The sequence below is a fragment of the Ctenopharyngodon idella genome, chromosome 7 (assembly GCF_019924925.1).
Source record: "Ctenopharyngodon idella isolate HZGC_01 chromosome 7, HZGC01, whole genome shotgun sequence".
Classification (NCBI taxonomy): domain Eukaryota; kingdom Metazoa; phylum Chordata; class Actinopteri; order Cypriniformes; family Xenocyprididae; genus Ctenopharyngodon; species Ctenopharyngodon idella.
The window spans coordinates 5,311,365-5,335,998 of record NC_067226.1 but is presented as its reverse complement, the minus strand read 5'-3'; the positions used below and the strand labels follow the sequence as shown (position 1 = coordinate 5,335,998).

At 36.7% G+C, this 24,634-nt stretch overlaps 1 protein-coding gene across 5 annotated transcripts; it reads left to right on the top strand.

Moving 5' to 3' along the window:
- The first annotated feature begins 786 nt into the window (after positions 1 to 786).
- On the top strand, positions 787 to 24,347 carry scube2 (signal peptide, CUB domain, EGF-like 2). 5 transcript variants are annotated; one of them, XM_051899031.1, is made up of 23 exons: positions 787 to 1,054; positions 1,417 to 1,539; positions 1,874 to 1,999; positions 2,222 to 2,356; positions 4,907 to 5,029; positions 5,132 to 5,248; positions 6,810 to 6,899; positions 7,476 to 7,592; positions 8,936 to 9,058; positions 9,451 to 9,567; positions 9,755 to 9,877; positions 10,204 to 10,320; positions 10,404 to 10,493; positions 12,178 to 12,282; positions 12,953 to 13,114; positions 13,358 to 13,564; positions 18,404 to 18,574; positions 20,220 to 20,387; positions 22,094 to 22,255; positions 22,423 to 22,620; positions 22,805 to 22,957; positions 23,043 to 23,122; positions 23,343 to 24,347. In XM_051899031.1, exons 1-23 carry the CDS (start codon positions 967 to 969, stop codon positions 23,487 to 23,489), a joined length of 3,042 nt encoding a protein of 1,013 aa, XP_051754991.1. In that variant the 5' UTR covers positions 787 to 966; the 3' UTR covers positions 23,490 to 24,347. The 5 variants fall into 5 exon arrangements, with proteins under 5 accessions (XP_051754991.1, XP_051754990.1, XP_051754989.1 ...); XM_051899030.1 differs by having other exon boundaries at positions 4,904 to 5,029; positions 13,361 to 13,564; XM_051899029.1 differs by having other exon boundaries at positions 4,904 to 5,029.
- Positions 24,348 to 24,634: the final 287 nt, after the last annotated feature.

Below are 24,634 nucleotides of genomic sequence, written 5' to 3'. Positions count from 1 at the left end.
ATCGGCTACTGTTTTTGTTTATCATGGACCATGGATTTTTTTTTTTTTTTTTTTTTTTAAACAACAACTTAACATTATATTCTCCTCGGGTATTTTTCAATTAGAATGACTTTTCTGACCCTTAGGAACATACTTCATAAAAAACCAATATAGTTTTACAGTATATGCCTATATTATAATTACATCACAATATTTTAATAACATTGTTTTCATAACGAAGTCTCCAAGTAAAATGTCATACATTTTAAGATTTTTACATCATGATATAGGCCTAGCCTACATTATATTTATTAACCGACTGCTAGCTAATGTTTTGTGTTAGGATTGTGCAACTTTTTCCCAATTGTGAAAAATGTAATTACCATCACCATCAATATCAAAAATCCACACTAACAAATAGCTTGGCTGATCAAGGCCATGACCAAATCTTCATTATTATTATTATTACCTATAGTTTGATGAAACATAGTTTAAAGAAGTAGTCAAGAATCATCAACCATAGTATATGAAATTGTAGTTTAAAAGGTAGACCACAAAAATGTTAACAATATAAATTACTATACATTGTAATGTAGCCTTATAAGCTATATTTAGCATAATCTTGAGTCCTATTATATCCCACTTTTTCTTTGTCCTATTTTTATTCAGTGACATTAAAATCGATTCAGTCCGGAGTACATGGGCTTTTGGAGATCAATAAAAGAAACACTTCTGTGTGAATGCGCTCACACCCCCATCCCCCGACACACACAGAATCATGGAGAGAGACAGAAAAGGCCCTTTTTCACACACACACACACACACACACACACACGCGGGCGCGCACTCACTCTATTGCACACATCTTCTGTTGAAGCGCTCACAAGCGCGAAGCCACTGACAAAGTGCGGATGAAAATGAGTGGGACACTCGTGTTTGAGTAAACGCGTGTTTTTGAGTTCGACTGTAAACTCTGAACTGATCACCATGGGAGCTGTTTGGACTGCACGGCTCCTCTGTTTGTTTTTGCTCTTGTTAAATACTCGCCAAAGCGCCGCACTTCCTCACAACACTGGTAAGAGTCTTCACTTTGTTAGTACACGCGATGCTGTACACGCGCAACTTGTTTACCTCCACTTGTTCTGATACCCTGTTTCTTTACTTTTACTTAAGGTCCAAAACACATATTTTAGAATATGTGTTAATATTTTTCCTGACATTTCTTTTCTTTTCTTTTTCTGCGTAACAGTGTTTGTGTTTTAGCCTACAAAAGTTACTATAATTTCTGCAGTCAGAGCAATTACGAAGTTTATTTACAAGCAAGTCCACAAATAATTTCACACTTTGCAGTTCATTAGTACACTACTAAGGGGACATTAATATAACAAAGTGAGCAATGTTTACTGTAAAGTCTTATGTTACATTTGTGATACACAGATTCAGATCAGTGTGAAGAGGGAAGCGATGGCTGTCACATTGATGCTATTTGTCAGAATACCCCAACTTCATACAAGTGCACTTGTAAAACAGGCTTTAAAGGGGACGGGAAACACTGTGAAGGTAACAGTTCCCTTTTACTTCAGTTAAACAGACAGTGGACAAGACCTGTAATTTGGAAAGCCTCACTTTTTAATTATTGTTCATATGCAAGCACTGTAAACATTGTATACAACTGAGTATTTATTAAATAGTTTGTTTTTGGTGTAATGTTGATTATTTTATTTTATTACACTTTGCGAATTGAGTATGCAGATGTGTTGTATTTTAATTGTAATCGTGTTTACTTTCTTTCAAATGGCTTTTTAGCATTTAAAAGTTGTATCGGAAGGGCAATGCCCCTAAAATGCAGAAATTGCAAACATTGGTCAGCCTTGATTTCTGTTCCATTTCCTAGACATTGATGAATGTGATCTGGAATACAATGGTGGCTGTGTACACGAATGTTACAACATACCCGGCAATTACCGCTGTACTTGCCTTGATGGTTTTCATTTGGCACATGATGGACTCAACTGTCTCGGTAAGTAGAAAGCCACAAAGAAATCACGTATACATGTGTGAGGGCTAAAGGTTAATGATTGCATAGGATGAGTTATTCTCACTACATACTACAAGAGTTTTGTCTTTTCCACTGACAGTGTATTTGTACTGTAAAGTCCACATAGCCCAGTCTGATCAAATGACCTTGACAAAGTTATTGTGGTATATGGAAATGTGATGCTTTAACATACTCTGTCTCTAGATGTGGATGAATGTGTCTTCAACAATGGTGGCTGTCAGCATGTATGTGTCAACACCATGGGAAGCTATGAGTGCCGCTGCAAGGAAGGATTTTTCCTCAGTGACAATCAACACACGTGCATCCATCGCTCCGTGGGTGAGCCGCTGCCTTTAACAAACCTTTAATTTCTCAGTCTACCATGTTCACCATCATATTGAAGAATCAATGCGTCAGGGTGTATTCATCTGGTTTCTCTATATGTGATGTGAACGCGGTTCAGGTGAAAATCCCCGGTCTTGATTGGCAATTTTTTCAGGGGTTTGTCATGAACTTGGATGTCAAAAGTGCATCAAGAGAGGCTTGTTTTGTTTAGCGGAGTGTGTATTTGCCGAGGTGTCAGTGAGCTAAGTCAGGGGTAAGTGCAAAGGAAAGCCAACCTAATTTCTAAATGTTCTCACATAAGATCATGATTGACAGCACAATGGCGAACGACAGCTTTTAAGTTGGGTTCCCTCTCCGGGGCATAATCTATAGCCGTTCAGTTCCAAAGGGCCCATGCTGTGGGAAAGGGAGCCCCATGTTCAGAGGAACAAAACAAGTTAATAACTGCAACACTCAGGGCTTTGTGGCCTGTGTCATAGATGAGAATAAAAAAACCTTTTTATGTGTCTGTAGCTTCTCAGCTGCGAGTATTGTTTTCCCCTCAGTAAATTGAGCTAAGGTTTGCAAGGCTTTCCACCCCATTTGCTTTCTCTGGGTAAACTTGCTAAATCCTATCAGCACATCCACTGAGCTGCAGAGTGAATAGGAGGAAACCCGCCCTCTACACTGACCCACAGATCCGCTATTCATGTCAGGTCAGGTTGTGTGGCATTAAATGCTGTTGAATTTGAAAAGAATTGTAACAACAGGTACCCCAAGTGTTTGGATATTTTTTTCTTATACTGATTAGTAATGTAAAGATAAACTGATGTACTGTAGCTATTAATTTGTATTAGAGATGTAAAGTTTGTTACGTAACCAATACACTAATCACAAAAAAACAAAGTGCCGCACATGTTTTTTGTCTTAATTGGCCTTAAATATATATATATATATATATATATATATATATATATATATAAAATAAATGCCTTAATTTATCTGCCTGTGGTTGAAGTTGGTTTTGTAGTTGGCAAAATTTAATTACTTTTATCATGCATTCTATTTGTTTCCATAACCTCCTAAGACCCGGGAAAAAAGTTTTATTTATGTGTTATTATGCTATGTCCTCATAAGTGGACACCAGTGGACACTCAGTTGTTTAAAAAATAAAATGACATGAAGTGACATGTATAGGCAAAAACAATGGTTTTTTTTTATTTTTTTTTATTCATCAATCAATTTTTTTAGGTTTCAGGATTTTTTTTTTTTTTTAAGTTATATTTATGGGCTTTTTGTGCTCTTATTTGGAGAGGACAGTAGAGAGCAGAGAGGAAAGCATTGAGCAGAGAGAGGGGGGCAGGAATGGAAAAGAACCTCAAGACGGGAATCAAACTCGGGTCGCCGTGGACGCATTTGCGCCATATGTCGGTGCACTAACCTCTTGGCTATCGGCGCCGACATTCAGGATTTTTTTTAACCAAACTTTGTTTAAAGATGATTCTCAACTATGTTATGAAAGATATAACAGAATAAATTGATATACCATTTTGCTTTATGCAGTATGTGGGTAAAATGGCCATACATGGGTTTTCCCATTCAATACAATGGATGTGTACACTGTATCTAATTTGCATATTAATGTGTTCTTGGAGCAACATGTAATGAAAAAAGAAGTGTAATAATGGGAGTATTAGTTGGCAACATTTCCATAATAATATCTAATATTTAATAGGAATATTGCAATTTCTTTCCCTATATCAGGCATTTCCTAAATTTAAGTCCTGTTGTCCTCTACAGTGGACATGTATGAAATCAATGCCCTGTTTTGTAACAGAAAGTCATGATTTGATTAGAAACCCCATAACATTTTCCTGAGATGTTGATTTATAACAAACAATTTGAAAATTAGTCAGATTTAAATGATAATTACAAAATATTTTCATATTTACATAAGAGTGCTGAATTTGATCATTCAGTCATTTTTAACGACCAAGGATAGGTTGTTGTCCTGGTGAAACCTCCAAACATTTGGTATCTTTTGGCTCTTCACAGGACATCCAGGATTTGACATGTGACATGTATGGTGTCAGAGTATATATATTATTTACTCACCCTCATGTCATTCCAAACCTCTATGACTTTCATAAAAGGAGATATTTTGAGAAATGTCTGTTTTTTTTTTTTGTTTTGTTTTTTGTCCATACAATGGAAATCAGTGGTCGCCAAAACTGTTTGGTTACAAATGTACTTCAAAATATCTTCTTTTGTGTTCCGCAGAAGAAAGAAAGTCATACAGGTTTGGAACGACATGAGGGTGAGTAAATGATGACAGAATTTTCTGGGGTCTTGGGGTGAAATATCCCATTAAAATGCCTTTAAAGGAATATTGCATTAAATACAAACTGAAGGTTGAGTCAAAACTATTTTCTGGGGTAATCGACAGAACGTCACAGACCTGAATTTGTATCTGTCCTGGAATATTTCTCTAAAATAGCAATACATTTGTGTAATCCCAAAAATAAGTGTTGCAGGCTCTTTGACCGTATCTCTTCTTCACAGAAGGTATGAGCTGCATGAATAAAGAACACGGCTGTGCTCAGATCTGTAAGGAAACACCCAAAGGTGGCGTCGCCTGTGAGTGCCGGCCGGGCTTTGAACTGGCTAAGAACCAGCGGGGCTGCATCCGTAAGTGCGAATCACATTTGTGACCCACCGTTAAGCTGAGAAATACCACAGAACGACTCACTGGAGCTGTTGATGTGATGCTGTTTGTGCTCTGTTGCATAGTGACCTGTAACCACGGCAATGGGGGCTGCCAGCACATCTGTGAGGACACAGAGCAGGGGCCCATCTGCAGGTGTCACGTCAGGTACACGCTGCACGCAGATGGCAGAACCTGTGTAGGTAAGGCTGCTTTACTAGTTTTAAAGCTTTAGTCCCAGCCCACTTCTCCAGCTAGTGTTTACGATGATCTCTTGGCAAGTATTTAAAGCTGATCCATATTTTATCCACTTATGTGCGATGGTGGTGATAGAGATCTCTCATTCAGACACAAACACACGCTTTATCTGATAATGAGGAAGTGCAGCTGGAGCCTGCAGGCTGTGTGTGTGGGGTCTACAGTTATCGTTGTCTCTCTCTCTCTCTCTCTCTCTCTCTCTCTCCATTCTGTCGGCCTTGTCCATGATTTTGCTTCTGTTCTTCTTGACTGTCCTGAAGCACAGAACATGACTATCTGTTGTTGTTGTATGACTACAACACAATAGTTGGGACAGAGTCAAGAAGTCATGGAGGTCTCGTTGCTTGGATTTGGTTGCTGTTAAAGATGTTTTTGGTTTATGAAAACATGGACTTATCAGTGTGGTTGATTTTTAGGTTAGATTGCATGATTGTGTGATGCCACAGTGGAAAATATAACTGCAAATGTGATAAACAGTCTACTGCTTTAAATGTGACTGTTCTTAAGTCTTATTCAGTGTTGTTGTGTACTGTACATTTAAATTTTTCTTTTAGAAAGTTGCTTTTATTCAAACATTTTTTCTAATGAGCCAGAAATATTTGTAGTATGCATATATTTAGTTATATAATAATTATAATAATATGTTCACCAAGGCTGCATTTATTTGATCAAAAATACAAGAAAAATGAATAATTTAGTAATTAAAAATTAGTAATATTGTGATGTATTATTAAAATTTAAAATAACGATTCTATTTGAATATATTTTAAAATGTAATATATTCCTGTGGTGGCAAAGTTGAATTTTCGGCATCATTATTTCAGTCTTCAGTGTCACATGATCCTTCAGAAATCATTCTGATATGCTGATTTTCTGCTCAATAAACATTTTTTATTATTATAAATGTTAAAAATGGTTGTTTTACTTGATGCTTTTTGGTGACTTTTTCTGGATACTTTCATGAGTATAAAGTTTTTATTTGAAATTTACTTTTTTTGTAACGATGCAAAGGTCTTTACTGTGACTTATGATAAATTTAATACAGCATTGCTGAATAATTTTACAGTATGCATTAAATATATATATATATATATATATATTAGTGCAAAAATGTTCCTCATCTGAAAGTCACTTTGAATAAATATATATAAAATATAGTATCTATATATCTATACTTTAAGGTCACTTCTTACAGGCAATTTATTGGCTGATTTGTATACTCTTTTGTGTAGAATATTGATTATACGTATTATAATTTTGTTGAAAAAAGTCCTACATCGTAAAAAGAGATTCCATGCAGCTTCTACATATTTCTTTCAGACCTGACAGTTAAAAAACTTTTATTGGTGTAAATTAATGTAGGTTGATTAATTAGGTTGAAATCATAATATTAAATTATTTTGACATTTCCGGAAAGCATTTTTTATAGGTTACTTACCTGGCACTGTAACTTTTTAACAGTCTATAGACAATGTCTATATTGTTCTCATATTCTTTCTTTTTCAGAAAGGGATGAAATGACTCCCACCACCCCTGATCACAATGCCACCTCCTTGGCCGAGGTGGACAAACGAGTCAAGCGCCGACTTCTCATGGGTAAAATTAGACCACCAACAATCCATACATAATAAATCAATTCAAAGTATGCAGTTTCATCCAGAGACATAGGGTTAAATATATTTGTGCTTTTAGAGAAAACCAAGAAGTATTGTGTTAACCTATAGTGCATATATTTAGAAGCATATAGCCCTGCCAAGCTGAGCATTCCACAGTCTTTTAGGTAAACTGTGAAATGACTGGGGACCCACACTTCACCACCTCTGATTTCTCTCTTGTAAAATATGTCCTGGTGATAGAGTGGTACATTTCACATGTTTTTCTCTCATGCAGAGTGAGACAGGGACTGGGGATGTTTATCATACAGTGCTGAGTGTTGTATTTGTCTCTGCCAGCTCATATTTACACAGCCCACTGCATATGGACTCTCTGTCCTTGGCCTTCTACATCTGTGGAGTATGATATAGTATATAGAATTCTTTGTACAGACTGTTTAAATATTAATGAACTGATTGATCTTGCTTTGACAGATTTACATCTCTGATCAATCTGAGGATTTCTTTCTCAGTCCTGCGCTTTCTAACGTGTTGCGTCTCTCTTTCGTTTGCTCTTCAGAGACGTGTGCAGTGAATAACGGAGGCTGTGACAGCACCTGTAAGGACACATCCACAGGTGTTCGCTGCAGCTGCCCAGTGGGATTTACTCTTCAACCTGATGCCAAATCCTGCAAAGGTCTGAATCAACACTTTTCGCATGATATTCTTTTACACACATATTATAGTTGCTTTTAGACTGAATCTCACAACAGTCCCTAAAATCAAAAGAAAAAAAGTACACTACCATTTAGAATTGTCAAAAGTACCGACTTCTGTACCAAGTCGGTACTAAAATTTTAAAAATGTGACGCTTTGAGCGCTGTTGAGAGGATTCGTAAACATCTCTGATTGGCCATTGTGTTCACGCACTTATCAGATATGTGTGTGATTGGCTACAATGATCAACGCATGGGAGAGTTTGAATTTGAAAGCATTTTGAAAGCGGGAGCGTTTGAAAGCAGGCGTCTATCAGCGGACTGGTCCGTGATAGACACCTGCTTTCGAACGCTTCCAAGTGTATCTGCGTAAGTGCTCTGTGAAGAGCGTCATTGATCTCTATTTACATGTTTTTAAAGCGTTGTTAATTGAAGCCAATCACAGACATATCTGTTGAGCGCCTGAACACAATGGCCAATCAGGTGTTTACGAATCCGCTAAACAGTGCTCAAAGCATCACATTTTTAAAATTTCAGTACCGACTTGGTACCAAAGTCGGCACTTTTGACAACACTACTAATATTCAAAAGCTTGGGGTCAGTAATATATATATATATATATATATATATATATATATATATATATATATATATATATATATATGTGTGTATATATATATATATATATATTAATTTTTTTTATTATTATTATTTTATTTTATTTTTTTTTTCGAAAGAAATTAATACTTTTTTTTTAAAGACACATTAAATTAATCAAAAGTGACAGTAAAGACATTTATAACATTCCTATTTCATATAAATTGTTTTTTTTGAAGTTTTTCATCATAGAATCATGAAAAGTAATCAGTTTCCACAAAAATATTAAGCAGCACTGTTTTCATTGATTATAATAAGGAAATGTTTCTTGAGCAACAAATCAACATATTACAGTGATTGAAGAAATAGATGATGAAAGGCAAAATATTTGTTGTATGCTTATATTTATTTATGCATCCTGCTTATATTTATGTATGTAAATGTATCATTATTTCCACAAAAATATTAAGCAACACAATTGCTTTCACCATTGATAATGAAATGTTGAAATTTGAAATACTTGAGCACCAAATCATGACACTGAAGACATTTTACATTTTAATAATATTTCACAATTTTATATTATATTATATTTAAGAACTGTCTAATTTTTTGTGGGGTGATAATGTCACAGATAATATTCTTGACAGGTTTTATGAGATTCACCCTATAGCTGATCAGTCCATCTATGTTCTGCTGTCTGATTTGGTCCTTCTCTGTCTCTCAGACATTGATGAGTGTGAACTCCATAACGGCGGCTGTGAACAGTACTGCAGGAACACCATTGGCAGCTTTGAATGTAGCTGTCGAAAGGGCTTCAAGCTGCTGATGAACGAGCGTTCATGCCAGGGTAGGACACTCTTCTTCTGCTATGGGTCCAACAGAACATTGCGAAGCAGCGTGGGGGGTTGGTGTTAGTATCTGTGTTTGTAACTAGGCTCGGAGATAGGACAGGGTGGGAGTCTCTTGAAGGGTACCAGTATCGACTTGCAAGATTCCTTTGAAGATCTTTAACACAGACTAAGAGTATAATACTCAACTCCAAAAGAATACATTTCGTTTAAGCACACAGACAACTCCCTCTCCTTGAGACGATTCTTCTAAAGAAAGTACATCTCCCTGTTATTAATAAAAAAGCCTTTCTTTCATACTGAAAATGGAGCCTTTGAACAGGAAATGAGAGTGTGATTGATGTAGAAGCTGTGTAATTTGCCATTTAAGTGAATTTTGTTTTGATTACAGATATTGACGAATGCTTTTTTGAGAGGACGTGCGACCACACTTGTGTAAACTCACCTGGTAGCTTCCTGTGTGTTTGCAACAAGGGCTACACTCTCTATGGGCTTGCCCATTGTGGAGGTAAGGATACAAACAGCTATTTTAAAAAAGATAATTGTAAAAAATAAAATCAAAGGGTCTTGATAGTTTTATTGATGTTTGACAAATCACACGGAATTATTACAGAGGAAGTGCAACTATAAGACTTGTTTACCTGAAATATGTCTTGATAGAAATCTGTTGTGTTTGTCGATTCCTCCATTCTCAGACATAAACGAATGTAGTTTGAACAATGGAGGATGTGAGCACACCTGTGAGAACACCATGGGAAGCTTTGAGTGCCACTGTCATGCTGGTTACAAGCTGCACTGGAACAAGAAAGACTGTATCGGTAAGATGAGCCTGAGCGATTCTGAATGCTGGGCTTCTATATCTGATGGTGTCGGCTTAGATGGAAATCGGTTCTTTATCTCTGGGAGCTAAAAGCAGGAGATACTTTTGACTTTCTCTATCTGGGTCTTTCTGTCTGTGCTATTGCTGACCAAATAGATACCAAGTGCTGTCTAACTCAGATCTCAAATGTGGCCTTCACATTCTCATCTTGAACGTACTACATTGTTGAGCTTTCTGATCTTTCTCTCTAACTCATTCCGTCCACCTCCCTTTCAGCATGTATACTGTATCTCCACTTTTAAGCATTGTGATTTTCACATTCAGAAGCAGAGGACTCTCCACTAGTGCCGCCGCCTGCCAGGCCCACTCTCAACTGCAATAAGCAGGGAGGGGGTGAGCTCTGCTACCTGACCTGCCAGTCCCAGGTTCATATCAGCAGTGGTAAGTGTTACAACATGTAGATTTGTTAAGATCTTTATGGAGTTTGCTTGGAGTTTCTCTGACACTTTCACCTTCACATGTAGGAGCTGAAGATTCATACACGGTGACCTGTGGCATGCCACTGCCGTGCCACGCAGGAGGACAATGGAACAGGAACGGGTCATATTGCCCAGGTAAATCCATTTGGATGTGTGCTGGCTTTGAACTGTTCCAAATTGTCTTCAGCTTCATTCTTTATGTTATTGTTTAAAAGATTTAAGGTGCGTCCCAATTTGCGTACTTATGCACTATTCTATGACGTTTTTAAGTACAAATAGTGCGAGTAGTGTGTTCACACAGAAAATTCCAAAAAGAAAAAGTGCACTTTAAATACCCAGATGATGCACTAAATTAACGGAAAAAACGAAGTGTGGAATGTTGGACACTTCATGCACTCAACTTTCGCAGCTTTAATTACGTAGCGGAGAGGGAAGGGGTTTCAGACTCCGATGTTAAATGACAAAATAACATTATACAATTCACACACAACATGGATGAGTACATAGTGCATAGTGTATAAGTGCATAGTGTATAGTGCGTCATATGGGATGCAACTTTAGACTTAGATTTTGTTAAAGACTTAACAGAGTGATTATTATATGAATTTAGAATAATTTTTTGAAATGTTATTTTGTGTTATTTTAGCATGATTTCTATAAAGTTATAGTATTGTTAATATTTTGAATTAGCTTTTATTTTATATTTTCAGTTTCATTTTAATTTTATCTAAATTTTTTAAGAATTTTGTTATGTTAATGTTATTAGTGTTTTTTTTTTAAATATTTTTATTTTTATTTTATTTTTAATATTTACTTTAATAGCTATAGATTTTCCATTCCTATTTAGCTTGATTTTTATTTCAGTTTTATTTATAGTAATTTATTAATTTTAGTTCTTCAGCTTAAACTAATTTTATTTCAGTTAGTTGCCAATGTTTTCGTATAATATTTAATATTTTAATATTAGTTTTTGTTTTAGCTTTAGTTAACAATTGCCCCTTGTACACAGCAGTCCTGGTAAATTACAGTAAAATTACCAGAATGACTTTTACGGTAAATACACATGTGCGGTTCACACAAGCAATTGCATCCATATTTTTACCGGTAAGATACCATGTACACATCAGTACTAAAATGGCGGAAAACTCTGTGATGTCAATCATGAGAAATGACCTTTAATTGTTGAGCCGTTCTCTTTATCCACCTGGATGAGATGAAGTGCTTTAATTTCATTTCAGTTTTTTATTTTTATTTTTTTTTTTTATTTACATCCAAGTGACAGGCGTGAAGGGAATATCACACAGAACTCTATTTTGCTCTTAAAAACACGAGGTGCATAATAGTTACTATAGTTTGTAATAGTAGATGCAGAGCTGTCTCAAACATGAGACATGGCGCAACAGTCAAGTGTTCGTCTAACGCATGTACGTCAATTGCATGTTTACGTGGAAAAACAATTTAAAGCAGTGTAACTTACAATAAACAGCCCAACAGAGCTTTATGATTGACCCAAAGCAAACTTCTTACGTCATTGCATTCGGACCTTGTACATGCTTATACCGGTAATCTTCATTATTTGTTCTCACACAGCATCATACCGGTAATTTATTGGTAATGTTATAACCTCTCATACTGGGAAATTGCCAGAACTGATTTACCAGTATTTATTTACCGATCCTGTCCACAAATGATCTCTTAACTGTAATTTACAGCTAATTTACCAGTAAAAACTGTATGTGTGAAAGGGGCTAATAACAACACTGTTCCCAAATGATGAATATGCCAAGTGTGAAAGTCACAGTGATCTTTCCTATTACAGGTTCAGGAATCAAAACCATTGCTACTTTTAAATCTGGACAGGGGAAGTGCAATCTGAAGCGGAGTCAGGAAAATCTTGCACAGAGCTTCAAAACCGCCCTGTCAGGTACTGGCCTTGTAGCAACACAGTTTTTACTGAAAATCTTTGCAATTGCCTACTGAAGCTTCAATTTGTTTGCACAGGCATTAAGCCGAAGTCTAAATCACTGTGACATGACTGCATCTGTCACTTTTTTTTTTTTTTTTCTCTCTCTGAGCAAGTAGACTCCATGGAAATAAAAAGTAAGTGAGCAATGGAGCAAGCTAGACACTGAAATATTATTATTTTATATTTATACTATGTATTTCCACAAGTTATAAATGGAAAATCTTATTTGATACTGGTCAGTGATATTCGGTAACTTCAAGCTAGAATCTAGTCTTGCTGGTACTCATTGTCCAGCAGTGTTTGAAAGAGCTAGATGAAATTAGCCATGGCGTGCCTTTCAATAGAGTCCTACCCAAACCATCAATCACACTGACCTCCTGATCAGACTCAGGGTCTGAAAGTCTGAAAGACTCCCACACCCTTCAGTGAAAGACCAGAACTTTAAATAGTTTTTTTTTTCCCCCTTTTCCACTCTTGTTTGATTCTTTCTGCACTGTTATTCATACTGTGAAGCAAAAGGGATTCAAGAAAAAAAATGAGATTTTCATAACAAAAGAATACAAGAGCTAAGTGTTTTTGCATTTTGGATCCACTAAATCCATTAAGTCTTTAAAATCTATTTACTCAGATAAAAGAGCCACCGAGAATGTCCAGTTCAGCTTTGTTAGCCTGCACTGTGCCTCTTCAAGCAGACAGCAACGTAGTCGCCATGGGCGGAAGGCTGGCGAGGAGGAAGGGTCCTCCATTACTGCCCAGTTTGAGCTGGCTGTGAACCTGGAGGAGGTAACAGGTTGGTTTCGTGTACTGCATGTGTATGTTTCAGTAGAAACTTTAGGCCTTTCGCTGCCTGCTCGCATCTCACCCTCTTCCTGCTCCTGTCGCTGTTACTAAAACAAACCAACAGGTGAAAGTATCTCCTGGTGTAAGATGGAAGTGGGTTCTATATTAAATAGTGGACAATGAGCTCATTATAGACGTTTGTGTGCACTCTATGTTGTTGTGGACAAGATATGGTATCCAGTGTTTCTCTCAGCAGAGGGCTGTGACCTGGCATGTGTTCGGCGGCGCTCCGAGAAGCGGCTTAGAAAGACTATCCGCACTCTTCGAAAGTCCATTAACCGGGAGCAGTTTCACCTGCACTTTGCTGGATCGGAGTACGAGCTGGCCAAGAAACTTGTCCGACCTGCTGACCCTCCAGATCACTGCGGCACCGGACAGGTTCTGCTAGACAAGAAATGTGGTGAGTGGACCGTTCAAATATATGCTTATTGGCAACTTACAATTGCTTGAGGACACAAAATATTTGTTAAGATTCTGTTATGCAGTATATTATTTACTTTACATGTTGGTTGTACTCACTGTTTAGGTCTCGTTGGAATGAATCGGTTATATCCGACATTATTTCAAATAATTGTGTGTTTCGACTGTTATATTGTAGAAGTGGATTTGGCATCAGTTCAGGCCAGACAACTGACATATATTAGGTGTTATGTAGTATAACATGTATGGTGTGAGAGAGTTGGCATGAGCTTTATTAAAGAGGCAAGAGTGGGAAACAGAAGACTGCTGTTGGCTCTTACAGCTGAATGCTGTTCCAACAACAAGACTGAAGCCGAGTGCTGTTGTGAAGGTTGTGGCAGGCGTACTTCAGCTCGGAGCTGTATATGATCAACTTGGCATACATTTTCTTGAGCCTCTAGAATAAACATCTCAAAGGGTCTGAATGTGAGGAATAGCAAACTCTTTGTCTGGAGGACTCATTGTGTTGAACATTATCTCATTGCCTTCATTGTCTTTGACATAAGGTCCTTTCAAAGATGTCTTTTTAAGGGGACAGTATTGCTGAGGTTGTTTGTCTTCTTTTATGGTGGAAAAGTCCATTATCTTTTACAGGCTCAGTTTCAGCAGTAGTGCAGACAACTAAAGGCTCTCAGCTTTTTCAAAGACTTCTTTATAACAGTCTCAGAGTAAAATGCAATTGCTCTGAGTTACTCCTTCATAGCTCTAGAGACTTAATAGACTTCTCAGTTGTTTTGTCCAAATATCAAAATTTGTCTGATTTTTCATCTAAAAAATGAGTCAAAAGAAACTGAATGAAAAGATGAAATGAGACAATTGGTGATATACAGTAAGAGGTCAGAGCTCTGTAAAATTAGTTTGATCTTTGAAGAATTTGATGAGATTAAAGGTCATATTGAAACATCCAACTTTAGATTGGAGCTTGAGACATTGTTGAAATTTCTTCTGAAACTTTTTTTTTTTTTTTTACTTGAGCAGAAGTCTTCATATGATATTGCGATATGATTTTTTTTTTATGATTTCAGTTGGGGTTCAAAGGTTTGGGTCAGTAAGATATTTTTTTTTTTTATAACTGAAATTTAGACTTTTATTCAGCAAAGATGCATTAAAGGCACAGTATGTAACAATGACTAGAACAGTGTTATACATTTTGTTGACTTGTGTACTTGTGTACATTATTCCAGATTTTTCAATGTTTAAATCTAGAGAAATCAACAATTTTAACCAGTGTAACAGCCCGTGTCATTGCGTCGCATGTCAATGACGTCATATCTGTGTTACCCTTGATTTCTGGTTTTACTTCAGTAGAAACAATGGAAACATCATAGATGCTTTAATATATTATGTTTATATAATATATTTTAAAATTAAATAATTTAGCAACACAGGTCATCCAGCTTTTATTATATCGATCTAGCTTACTACAATGTGCAACTAGAGTCTCATACCAGCCACCGAGTGAATGTTAACATAACTTTCAACTCAAATGTATTTTTCGTATGATTGTTTTGACCAAGTCAAACAGTGCTGCGTTACCCCACAATTTTAATTCCTCAAATAAAGTGACCTGTATGAAAAGTAATTCGGCACTTGCGGCTATTTCATTAGAATGAATTAAAATAATGCAAATTTAAGTGAACATATGTAACTGTAACGCAGTTCAACTTCAGTGAAAAAAGAGGTGGATGTTAAATGTAACTTTTTAATCATAAAATAAACATAAACAACAAAACAAAAGGAGCGGCAGCGTAAAATGTCCCAGTCTCTCCGCCCTGCCCTGACGGCATCAACTCCCATGATTCCACGCTCATTCACACCGTCATAAAGCTACGCCTTTATTATTGTTTTAAATAAGCGACCTCCAAGGGCGAAACATACATACTGTACCTTTAAATGGAACAAAAGTGACAGTAAAGACATTTATAATGTTACACACACACAAAAAAATAAATTTTTTAATAAATGCTGTTCTTTTACATGTACTGTTCATGAATGAATAAGGAAAAAAATCCTGGTTTTCACAAAAATATTAAGAAGTTTTATATAAGCACTGTTTTACATTAAGGTATACACAGTTTTCAGCATTCATAATGATAAAAAAAAATGTTTAAATGTTTAAAAATGTTTGTGAGCAACAAATTAGCATATTAAAATAATTTCTGAAGAATAATGTGACACTGAAGACTTGAGTAATGGCAGCTGCCAATTCAGCTTTGCCATCACAGGAATAAATGACATTTTAAAATGTATTAAAATAGAAAGCGGTTATTTTAAATTGTAATAATATTTCACAATATTACTGTTTTTACTGTATTTTTGATCAAATAAATGCAGTCTTGGTGAACATAAGAGCTTTCTTTCAAAAACATTAAAAATTCTTACAGACCCCACCCTTTTGAATGGTAGTATAGCTGTCCACATACCTTCTGTCTTTACCTGTGTCTATTTTAAAGTAGTTTGGGGAGTTGGCAGTGGTTCTCTAGTTTTGCCTTAAGGGGTGGGTTTTGATTGTTTGGATAATTTCTCCACTGGGGAATAGTAATGGAGAGGAGTGAAATAAGAAAATTGGTGACCATTGACCAGCTCCCCCTCATCGTTTTACAAACCACACGTCCCACAAGTCCAACTAAAAGAAATAAAAACCTCTCACTTAAGTCACACCGTTTTACAGATCCAAGCTATACGTCTACATCTCATTTAACGTGTTTTGAAAGCAATGCCAAGTGAAATGTACCCACTTGCCAATAAGTAATTAATTGAATCCACACTGAATATGGGATTGTAAGTTTTGCTATTTTCACTAAAGCAGGCGTACAATTAAGGTACACAGACATTCAGTGTCCAAGTGCCAGCTTAAATCGAGCTCTAAAAAGGGCTATATTTTTTCCTCCCTGTTCTGGCCTCCCCCACTGGTTTGCTTCACTAAGTGCAGTTTAGCCTTTTCAGTTTGCCTACTCCATTGTAAATCCCAGTGGGGCTTGTTCAAGCTCCTGGAGTGAGTGGGGAAAGTCTGTGCTTCAACATTTCTTTACAGAACTACATTTGCTTTTTAAACTCTGAAGAGTGAAGAGAACATATTCTTCCTAATTAAAGGGATAGTTCACCCAATAATTAAAACTCTGTCATCATTTACTCACCCTGATGTCACTCCAAAACTGTATGACTTTCTTTCTTCTGTGGAACATAAAGGAAGATATTTTAAAAAATATGTTTGTTTGTTTTTTTGTTCCCCATTTTCGGACCCCATTGACTTTCATCGTATGGACAAAAACATTGTTCAAAATAGTTTTTGTGTTCCACAGAAGGAAGTCAGATACACAGATTTGGATTGACATCAGGGTGAGTAAATGATGACAGAATTTTTATTTTTGGGTGAACTATAAGGCTAATTTGCTTAAAACACACACGTTTATAACATGTATATTAAACATATATATAAGCATGCATATATCTGAAAGAGTTTGGACATGTAATCCATTAGTTAGACTACTAAAACACACAATAATGAACTCTAGATGAACAGCAAAGCTAAACGGTCACAGAAGGAGGAGTTTGCATAAGTTTGCCCTCTCGGCTGCCACTTTCCTCTTCTGTCCATAAATGTGCTGAGTTATTGTTTGCTTGTTTGTTTTTGTGGAGGTGGTGGGGGGGTTGTTTTAGAGGGTTGTTTATTAAAGCAAGCAGTTTAAGTGCCAAATTCCTCCTTAGGCAGGGCCACTCTGTGTGACCCCAGCCAGTGAGCGGCTCAAGAGAATTGACTTCAGCGACACCATGGGAATCAATTAGCATCAGCTGTTTGGGCCCCTGCCTGATAGGCGCAAGGAGCGATTGGACTCCTCTGAATGGGGGGATTCACAATCCTGACCCCTTTTATTGGGTTCAGCTCCTTACCACTGTGATACCATAGTGTTTGCCTATGTCATCAAATGGGCAAAAGCCGGGGGACTTGAATAGAGGTGAAAGGTCCTTTAAACCTCTTTGGGACCATCAGTTCGAGGATTCAATAGAATCGTCGCTTTGCATTTGAAAGGCTTCAAGGTTCTTTTTCTCTCTCTCTTTCTCTCCATCTCTTGCTCTTCCTCTCCTCTCTCTTACTCCGTCGCTCTGTCAAATAAAAGCCGGGACAATGTGACTGTGGCTCCTCATGGTCATTCAGGATTAACAAAAGAGAGGAAAAAATGAACTGCTCTTGAGAGAATTACATTTTCTTCTTCTCTTGGAAAATCAGGCAATTTGCTGAGGCACACATAATTGCCATGCTGTTCAAGCCTTTGTGGAATTAGGCATCATTACCATAAAATCTCTGGAGTATCTGTCAGTTGAATGTTTGCACAGAGACACTGAGATGAAAGGAACGTTTCTAAATTGCCATACTTACTTGGTTAAAGGACTGAACCGTACCAGTGAGTGGCTTATTTTAAGGCAGAGTGTGTGCAAAACACTTTTGAAAGCATCGCTGTAAATCAGAGCAGTTTATAAAGTGAACATTAAAACGACTTTGTTCCGCTCCCTTTAATCAGACATCATAGGTTTATGCGAGGTAATATTCCCTTTGAGCATGTTCAGTAAGGTGAGGGATTGTGTATGCGTGTGAGGGCCGTTTGATGTGGGGGATCAGGCAGCTGTGGAAAGGCTCAGTTCTCTTATTTGTTTGAATTTTTGGCATAGCTGCATCAGGTCGATTTGCAGTGCCCCTTTGGCTGCTTAATGTGAGGCCCTCTTTTTTGTGTTCCAAGTTTAGTCTCTGTTTCATCTAATTTCTGAGTTTTCTCTGTGCTAGTCAAATGTGCTGTTGGCACGTACTATGATGGAGAGCAGGGGAGGTGCTTTCTTTGCCCCCCTGGGACGTACCAAGATGAAGAAGGGCAGGTGTCATGCGACGTGTGCCCAGGACCCGAAGGCAGGGGAATCCCGAGAACCGCGGGAGCACGCAACATCTCGGAGTGTGGAGGTGAGACTTCACAGAGACGTGCTCATGAACAAACAAGTCTATAGCCTTTCTGCTATTACACATTTCCATTGAGGTTGATGTCTGTTTTTTTTTTTTCCCTATTAAATATCAATTAAATCAGGCCATATGTAACTTAAAAGAGAAATATGGCAGCTGTATGTGATCACTCGTACTTTAGAACGGAGCTGGTTCATGCTTTAGTGTACTTGGTAACACTTTACAATAAGGTCTCATTAGTTATGTGTTAAATAACTAAATAGTGAGCATTTAATAATCTTTGTTAATGTTAGTTAATCCAAATACAATTATTTATTGTTAATTCATATTAGCTCATTAAAGCTCCATTAAAGGGATAGTTCACCCAAAAATGAAAATTTTGTCATCATGTACTTACCCTCAAGTTGTTTCAAACTTGTATGAATTTCGTTCTTCTGCTGAACACAAAAGAAGATATTTTGAAGAATGTTTGTTAACAAACAGTTGATGGGCCCCATTGACTTCAGTAGTATTTTTTCCATACTATGGAAGTCAATGGGGCCCATCAACTGTTTGGTAACAAACATTCTTCAAAATATCTTCTTTTGTGTTCAGCAGAAGAAAGAAACCACTGGAACAACTTTGGAACAACTTGAGGGTGAGTAAGTGATGACAGAATTTTCTTTTGGTTGAACTATCCCTTTAAATAATATTTAACAGATACAACTTTAATAAATGCTTTAGAAGTATTTTTGTTAGTTCATGTTAAGTAATGTAGTTATGTGCAATAATAACTTATTGCAAAGTGTTACGTTATACTTTTTAGTAGATCCTGAGTATTTGACCTTTTCTCATTTTAAGAAATGGAGGCCGTCCTGAATATTAAGGCGTATTAAGCAGTCAGAGATGACACAAAGACATAATTAGACCAGAGATTAAAAATGGAGGATTTTTGTCAATCACAGGCACGGTCTATATTGGAAAAATAATGAAATAATGTTAAACATAAGTGTTCAAATGTTATATTACTTATTTTCATCAACAATATTAATAATATCTATACAGAGATTCTGTTTAGTCCACTGTGTAAGATGTACCACTTTTCATCCTGTTATTTATCTTAAGAGATGTCATCCACAGATTGGGGAAGATTTTTAAGGTTGAAAAGGGAGAGTATGAATCACATCCTGTTTTTTGTTTATGCAGTTGGCAGGAAGCATACCTGTGTTGATAACAATCTCACAGGCTTATGGTTTGTTGAGCTTGAGTTAAGTTTTGTGATTGTGAGTGTGTTGGGAGGGGTCATTTCATGCAGTCCTGCAAATCCTCAAATGTCTGATTCACACCAACAAAGAATTCCAGATCAGTCTTATGTGTAAAGAAAAAAAAGGCACCACCATGTTTCTGTTCCTCAAACGTGGTCATCAAAGGCAGCTTGCAGTTTAGATGCCATCTTCTGCTTTCTGCTGATAGACACAACAGAAGGGGCTATTAGGGTTCTTCTCAGTGGCAGCCAATTTATTGTGGTCACTAGAGGGATGAGAGGAGGCCTGCACTTTCTTAGATAATGAACTTGCATGACATCATTGTACTTGGCTTTCTTTGTAAGGCGATTAAGTACTTAACTTTGCTTGTCTGGCATTTTCTTAACATTTTTTTCTGATCCTAGGTCAGTGCCGTCCTGGTCAGTTCTCCCATGATGGCTTTGTGCCCTGTCTGCCCTGTCCACAAGGCACCTATCAGCCTGAGGTCGGCCGCACATCCTGTTTCTCATGTGGAGGAAGCCTCACAACCAAATATGATGGTGCTGTGTCCTTCCAGGACTGTGAGACTAAAGGTGAGCAGAATACAAATTTTTTTGGAAAGTAGTCTCTTATGCTCACCAAGGCTGCAATTATTTGATTAAAAATACAGTAAAAACATTAATATTGTGAAATATTATTACAATTTAAAATAACTGTTTTCTATTTTAATGTATTTTAAAATGTAATTTATTACTGTGATGGCAAAGCTGAATTTTCAGCATCATTACTCAGTCTTAAGTGTCATGTGATCCTTCGAAAACCATTCTAATATGCTGATTTAATGATCAAGAAACATTTCTTATTATTATCAATGTTGAAAACGGTTGTGCTGCTTAATATTTTTGTGAAAACCGTGATACATTCTTTCAACATTTGAAATATAAATCTTTTATAACATTCTAAATGTCTTTTACTGATCAATTTAATGTGTCCTTGCTGAAAAAAAAGGGATACATTTCTTTCAATTATTTTACTTTCACATTTGATCAATTTAATGCATCCTTGCTAAAGGAGAAAAAAATCATTTCTTTCAAAAAAGAAATGCTTACTGACCTAAAACTTTTGAACAGTAGTCTATGTTCACAGTAATAAAGGCTTTCCTGCTGAAAATTAGGCTTAAACCAGCCTAAGCTGGTCTCCCAACTGGTCTGTTGGCTGGTTTAGAGAACTTTTTTTTAACTGGTCAGGCTGGGACACCTACACTAGGCTTTAAACATTAAGGAAAAAACCCTGCTTTTCTAACACTGTGTCCTAACCAGACGCAATGCGATAAGATTCCAGCGACAAGAAAGTTGTCTGCCCACACTAGACATGACGAGACTACGAGACATGACAAAATTAATCAAAAAATACAGCCAAACAAATTACTCTCTAAACAAAATTAATAAGTACATAATGAAGCTCATAAATATTAAACCATTTTAACGTTATTAAAAAATACATACTGAGTGACTGTAACAATCTGTCATAGAATACACTTGTTTGTTCACAGTGAGTTCAGACATTCTTATTTCCTTTAATTTATTTTCAAGAACTGAGGTGAATTATTCATTTTCACTTTCAGTATGGCTATAAAGATCCCACAAAATGATATTCAAACTCCCATTAGATGCTTTTAACATTTAATAAAGCACATAAACTGAGATTATCACTGTTGTGCTTTGTATTTTCTAGCTGCGACGTCGCAGAAATAGAAACTCTTTCTAAAATAGAATCTTCACGGCTGGTTAGGACAAAAATTCTGATTATGGGAAAGATACCTATTATCGCATTGTGGCGTCGCGTCTGATTAAGACACTGTGTAATGGTCTTTGCAGAATGCAGATGTTATGTCACGTTCTTCTCTATTTAATGTTTTTTAAAGGGATAGTTCACCCAAAAAATGAAAATTTTGTCATCATTTACGTACCCTAATGTTGTTCCAAACCTGTATGAGTTTCTTTCTACTGTTAAACACAAAAAATATTTTGAAGAATGTTGGTAACCAGACAGTAGCCATTGACTTCCATAGTATTTTTTTCCTACTATGGAAGTCAATGGCTACCATCAACTGTTTGTTTGCCAGTATTCTTTAAAATATCTTCATTTGTGTTCAACAGAAGAAAGAAACACATACAGATTTAGAACAACTTGAGGGTGAGTAAGTGATGACAGAATTTTCATTTTTGGGTGAACTATTCCTTTTAAGACATAACACACATACTGATTTCAGAACAATAATCCGTGTTGTCCTTTACAGTTCAGTGCTCCCCAGGGCATTACTACAATACCAGCACCCACCGTTGTATCCGTTGCCCCATTGGAACCTATCAGATGGAGTTTGGCCAAAACTACTGCATTGCCTGCCCTGGAAACACTACCACTGACTTTGATGGATCCACAAACATTATGCAGTGCAAAAGTAAGCAAAATTCACAAAGAAGGTTCATTTTTAGTTCTTTAAAAACTTAATGATGGGTTATTCTTTTAATTAAGCCTCCCTTTTTCTAATACACATTTCTTTTTATTCATAACACAATTAATTTTCTCTATAGTCCAAGTCTAAATCATTTAATTTGTTGCTGTCAGACAGACAATGTGGAGGAGAGCTGGGAGAATTCACCGGCTATATCGAATCCCCCAACTACCCCGGCAACTACCCGGCCAACATCGATTGCATCTGGACCATCACCCCTCCCCCCAAGCGCAGAATCCTCGTCGTGGTACCTGAGATCTACCTTCCCATTGAAGACGAGTGTGGGGACTATTTGGTCATGCGGAAGAGCTGTGAGTGTTGCAGGGCTGTGATCTGCTGTTGAATGCATTGGCTCAGCAGGGTGATTGTGAATACACATGTGAGGAAATGGGGGGAGGAGCCGCATTGATGGGCTCATTAGGGCTCTTCTTCATCTCTTGGGGCTCGAATAAGCCACTACAGAGGTCTTTAGAAGTTTCTTTACTGTTCCCACAGCTCTGCCCAATTCAGTGACGACTTATGAGACGTGTCAGACGTACGAGCGACCCATCGCCTTCACCTCCCGCTCAAAGAAACTCTGGATCCAGTTCCACTCCAATGAAGGAAACAGCGGAAAAGGCTTCCAAGTGCCTTATGTGACGTATGATGGTGAGAAATGAATTGCTGACATTTTTTATTGTATGATAAGTGTTCATGTCGAGTATTTATATGCTGTGTAATATGCTTCTTTTAGAGGACTACCAGGAGCTAATTGAAGACATTGTTAGGGATGGAAGATTATATGCCTCTGAGAATCATCAAGAAATTCTTAAGGTATAGTGCACAGTTAATTTGTCTTTCAGAGCAACTTTATTTTTAACAGGTCTCTCATTATTACTTGATTTTAAATAATAATCAAGAGATTTGCCATTGCAGGTCCTTGTAGTAAAAAAGAGGCAATAGTGCCACCATGTGGAAGATGGGAAAATATATACTGTGCTGGTGTACTGTATATAACTTGAAGATCATTTATGTTTTCTAATTGATTTTACAGGACAAGAAGCTAATGAAGGCCCTGTTTGATGTCCTGGCCCATCCACAAAACTTCTTCAACTACACTGCACAAGAGTCTAGAGAAATGTTTCCCAAATCATTTATCAAATTCCTCCGTTCCAAAGTTTTGAGATTTCTACGGCCCTGAATAATCTTTTACTGAATGAATATTTGGTGCTCCAGCCAAATTTTAAATGACTGTCCTGGAACAAACATTCCTGAATGTTCTTGGCCGCCTGCATACTTGCAGATTCAAGATGAATTCTTGGAACTGACGAGATGAGAGCTCATGAGAAACTTTCCTAAATATGTCATTGGAAAATTTTTCTCCTGAAGAAAATGAACTGTTTTTCCAGTGAATGGATTGGTTGCTGCCCTATAACATGAGCCGGCACCTTTGAAGAAAAAGATGCTTCCTGTTTTATTCCTTTATTGCCCAGAAGTGACTGTTACAGAAACATGTTAATTACGGTCAGAATTATAGTCATGAAAAAAGAAGAGCAACTAAATTGCTTGTTATATATTATAGGTCATTTCACAAAATTTGCCATTTTTTGGGAAAATGTTTGACCAGCTTATTTTGAAACTTCAGAGCACTACTAAGGATGTAGTGAAAGTTAAAGCAGTTAAAAGTGATTTTTTTGTGAGTTTGAATGTTGTACATTATGTAAAAAAATTAGCATCAGCTCTCATGTTACTGTATTGTATTCTTTTTTTTACATTGTAGCCTTCTTCATACATCACATATATGTATTCTTCATTTGTCTCCAATAAGAAACATTAGGTGTACATGATACTTTCAGTAGACATTATGGTCATTTGATATATTGGTTATCAATTTTTCTCTTCATTCACTTTGTTCACACTTCTATCACCCAAACTGATTTTTGGATTAAGAGGCTCTTGATGTAGGATTGATTACCCATTGATGACATGCAGAGTAAATTAAATGTTTATATTTTTATGGTTGTACATCTATCATGTAAATAAAGAAATACACTCAAAATGTCTTTGTTGTTTGAAATGCACAGAAGTAGCCTAGATCAGTGATTTCCAACCGGGGCACATTACAGGGGTTCTTAGAGAGATTAGACTTTTCTTTGTTAAACATATGTAACAGAAATTATGAAATAAATAATATTTTTAAAGAATATTTAATATAATATTTTAGGGTCAGTAGGTTCAAATAAATTACTGTGATTAATATTTTTTTCTTTTGTAGTTCATGCAGCCTGAGGAAAAGGAAGCAAAAGAATAAAAAAATATATATTTGCCACTTCTTCTTTCTGTATA

What these genes read in the sequence shown, in the direction of transcription:
- scube2 (XM_051899029.1), top strand. Translation starts at nt 967, where the DNA reads ATGGGAGCTGTTTGGACTGCACGGCTCCTCTGTTTGTTTTTGCTCTTG. An exon ending in CGCACTTCCTCACAACACTG is followed by an intron (nt 1,055 to 1,416) that starts GTAAGAGTCTTC and finishes TGTGATACACAG; the next exon opens with ATTCAGATCAGTGTGAAGAG. An exon ending in TGGGCTTGCCCATTGTGGAG is followed by an intron (nt 9,568 to 9,754) that starts GTAAGGATACAA and finishes CTCCATTCTCAG; the next exon opens with ACATAAACGAATGTAGTTTG.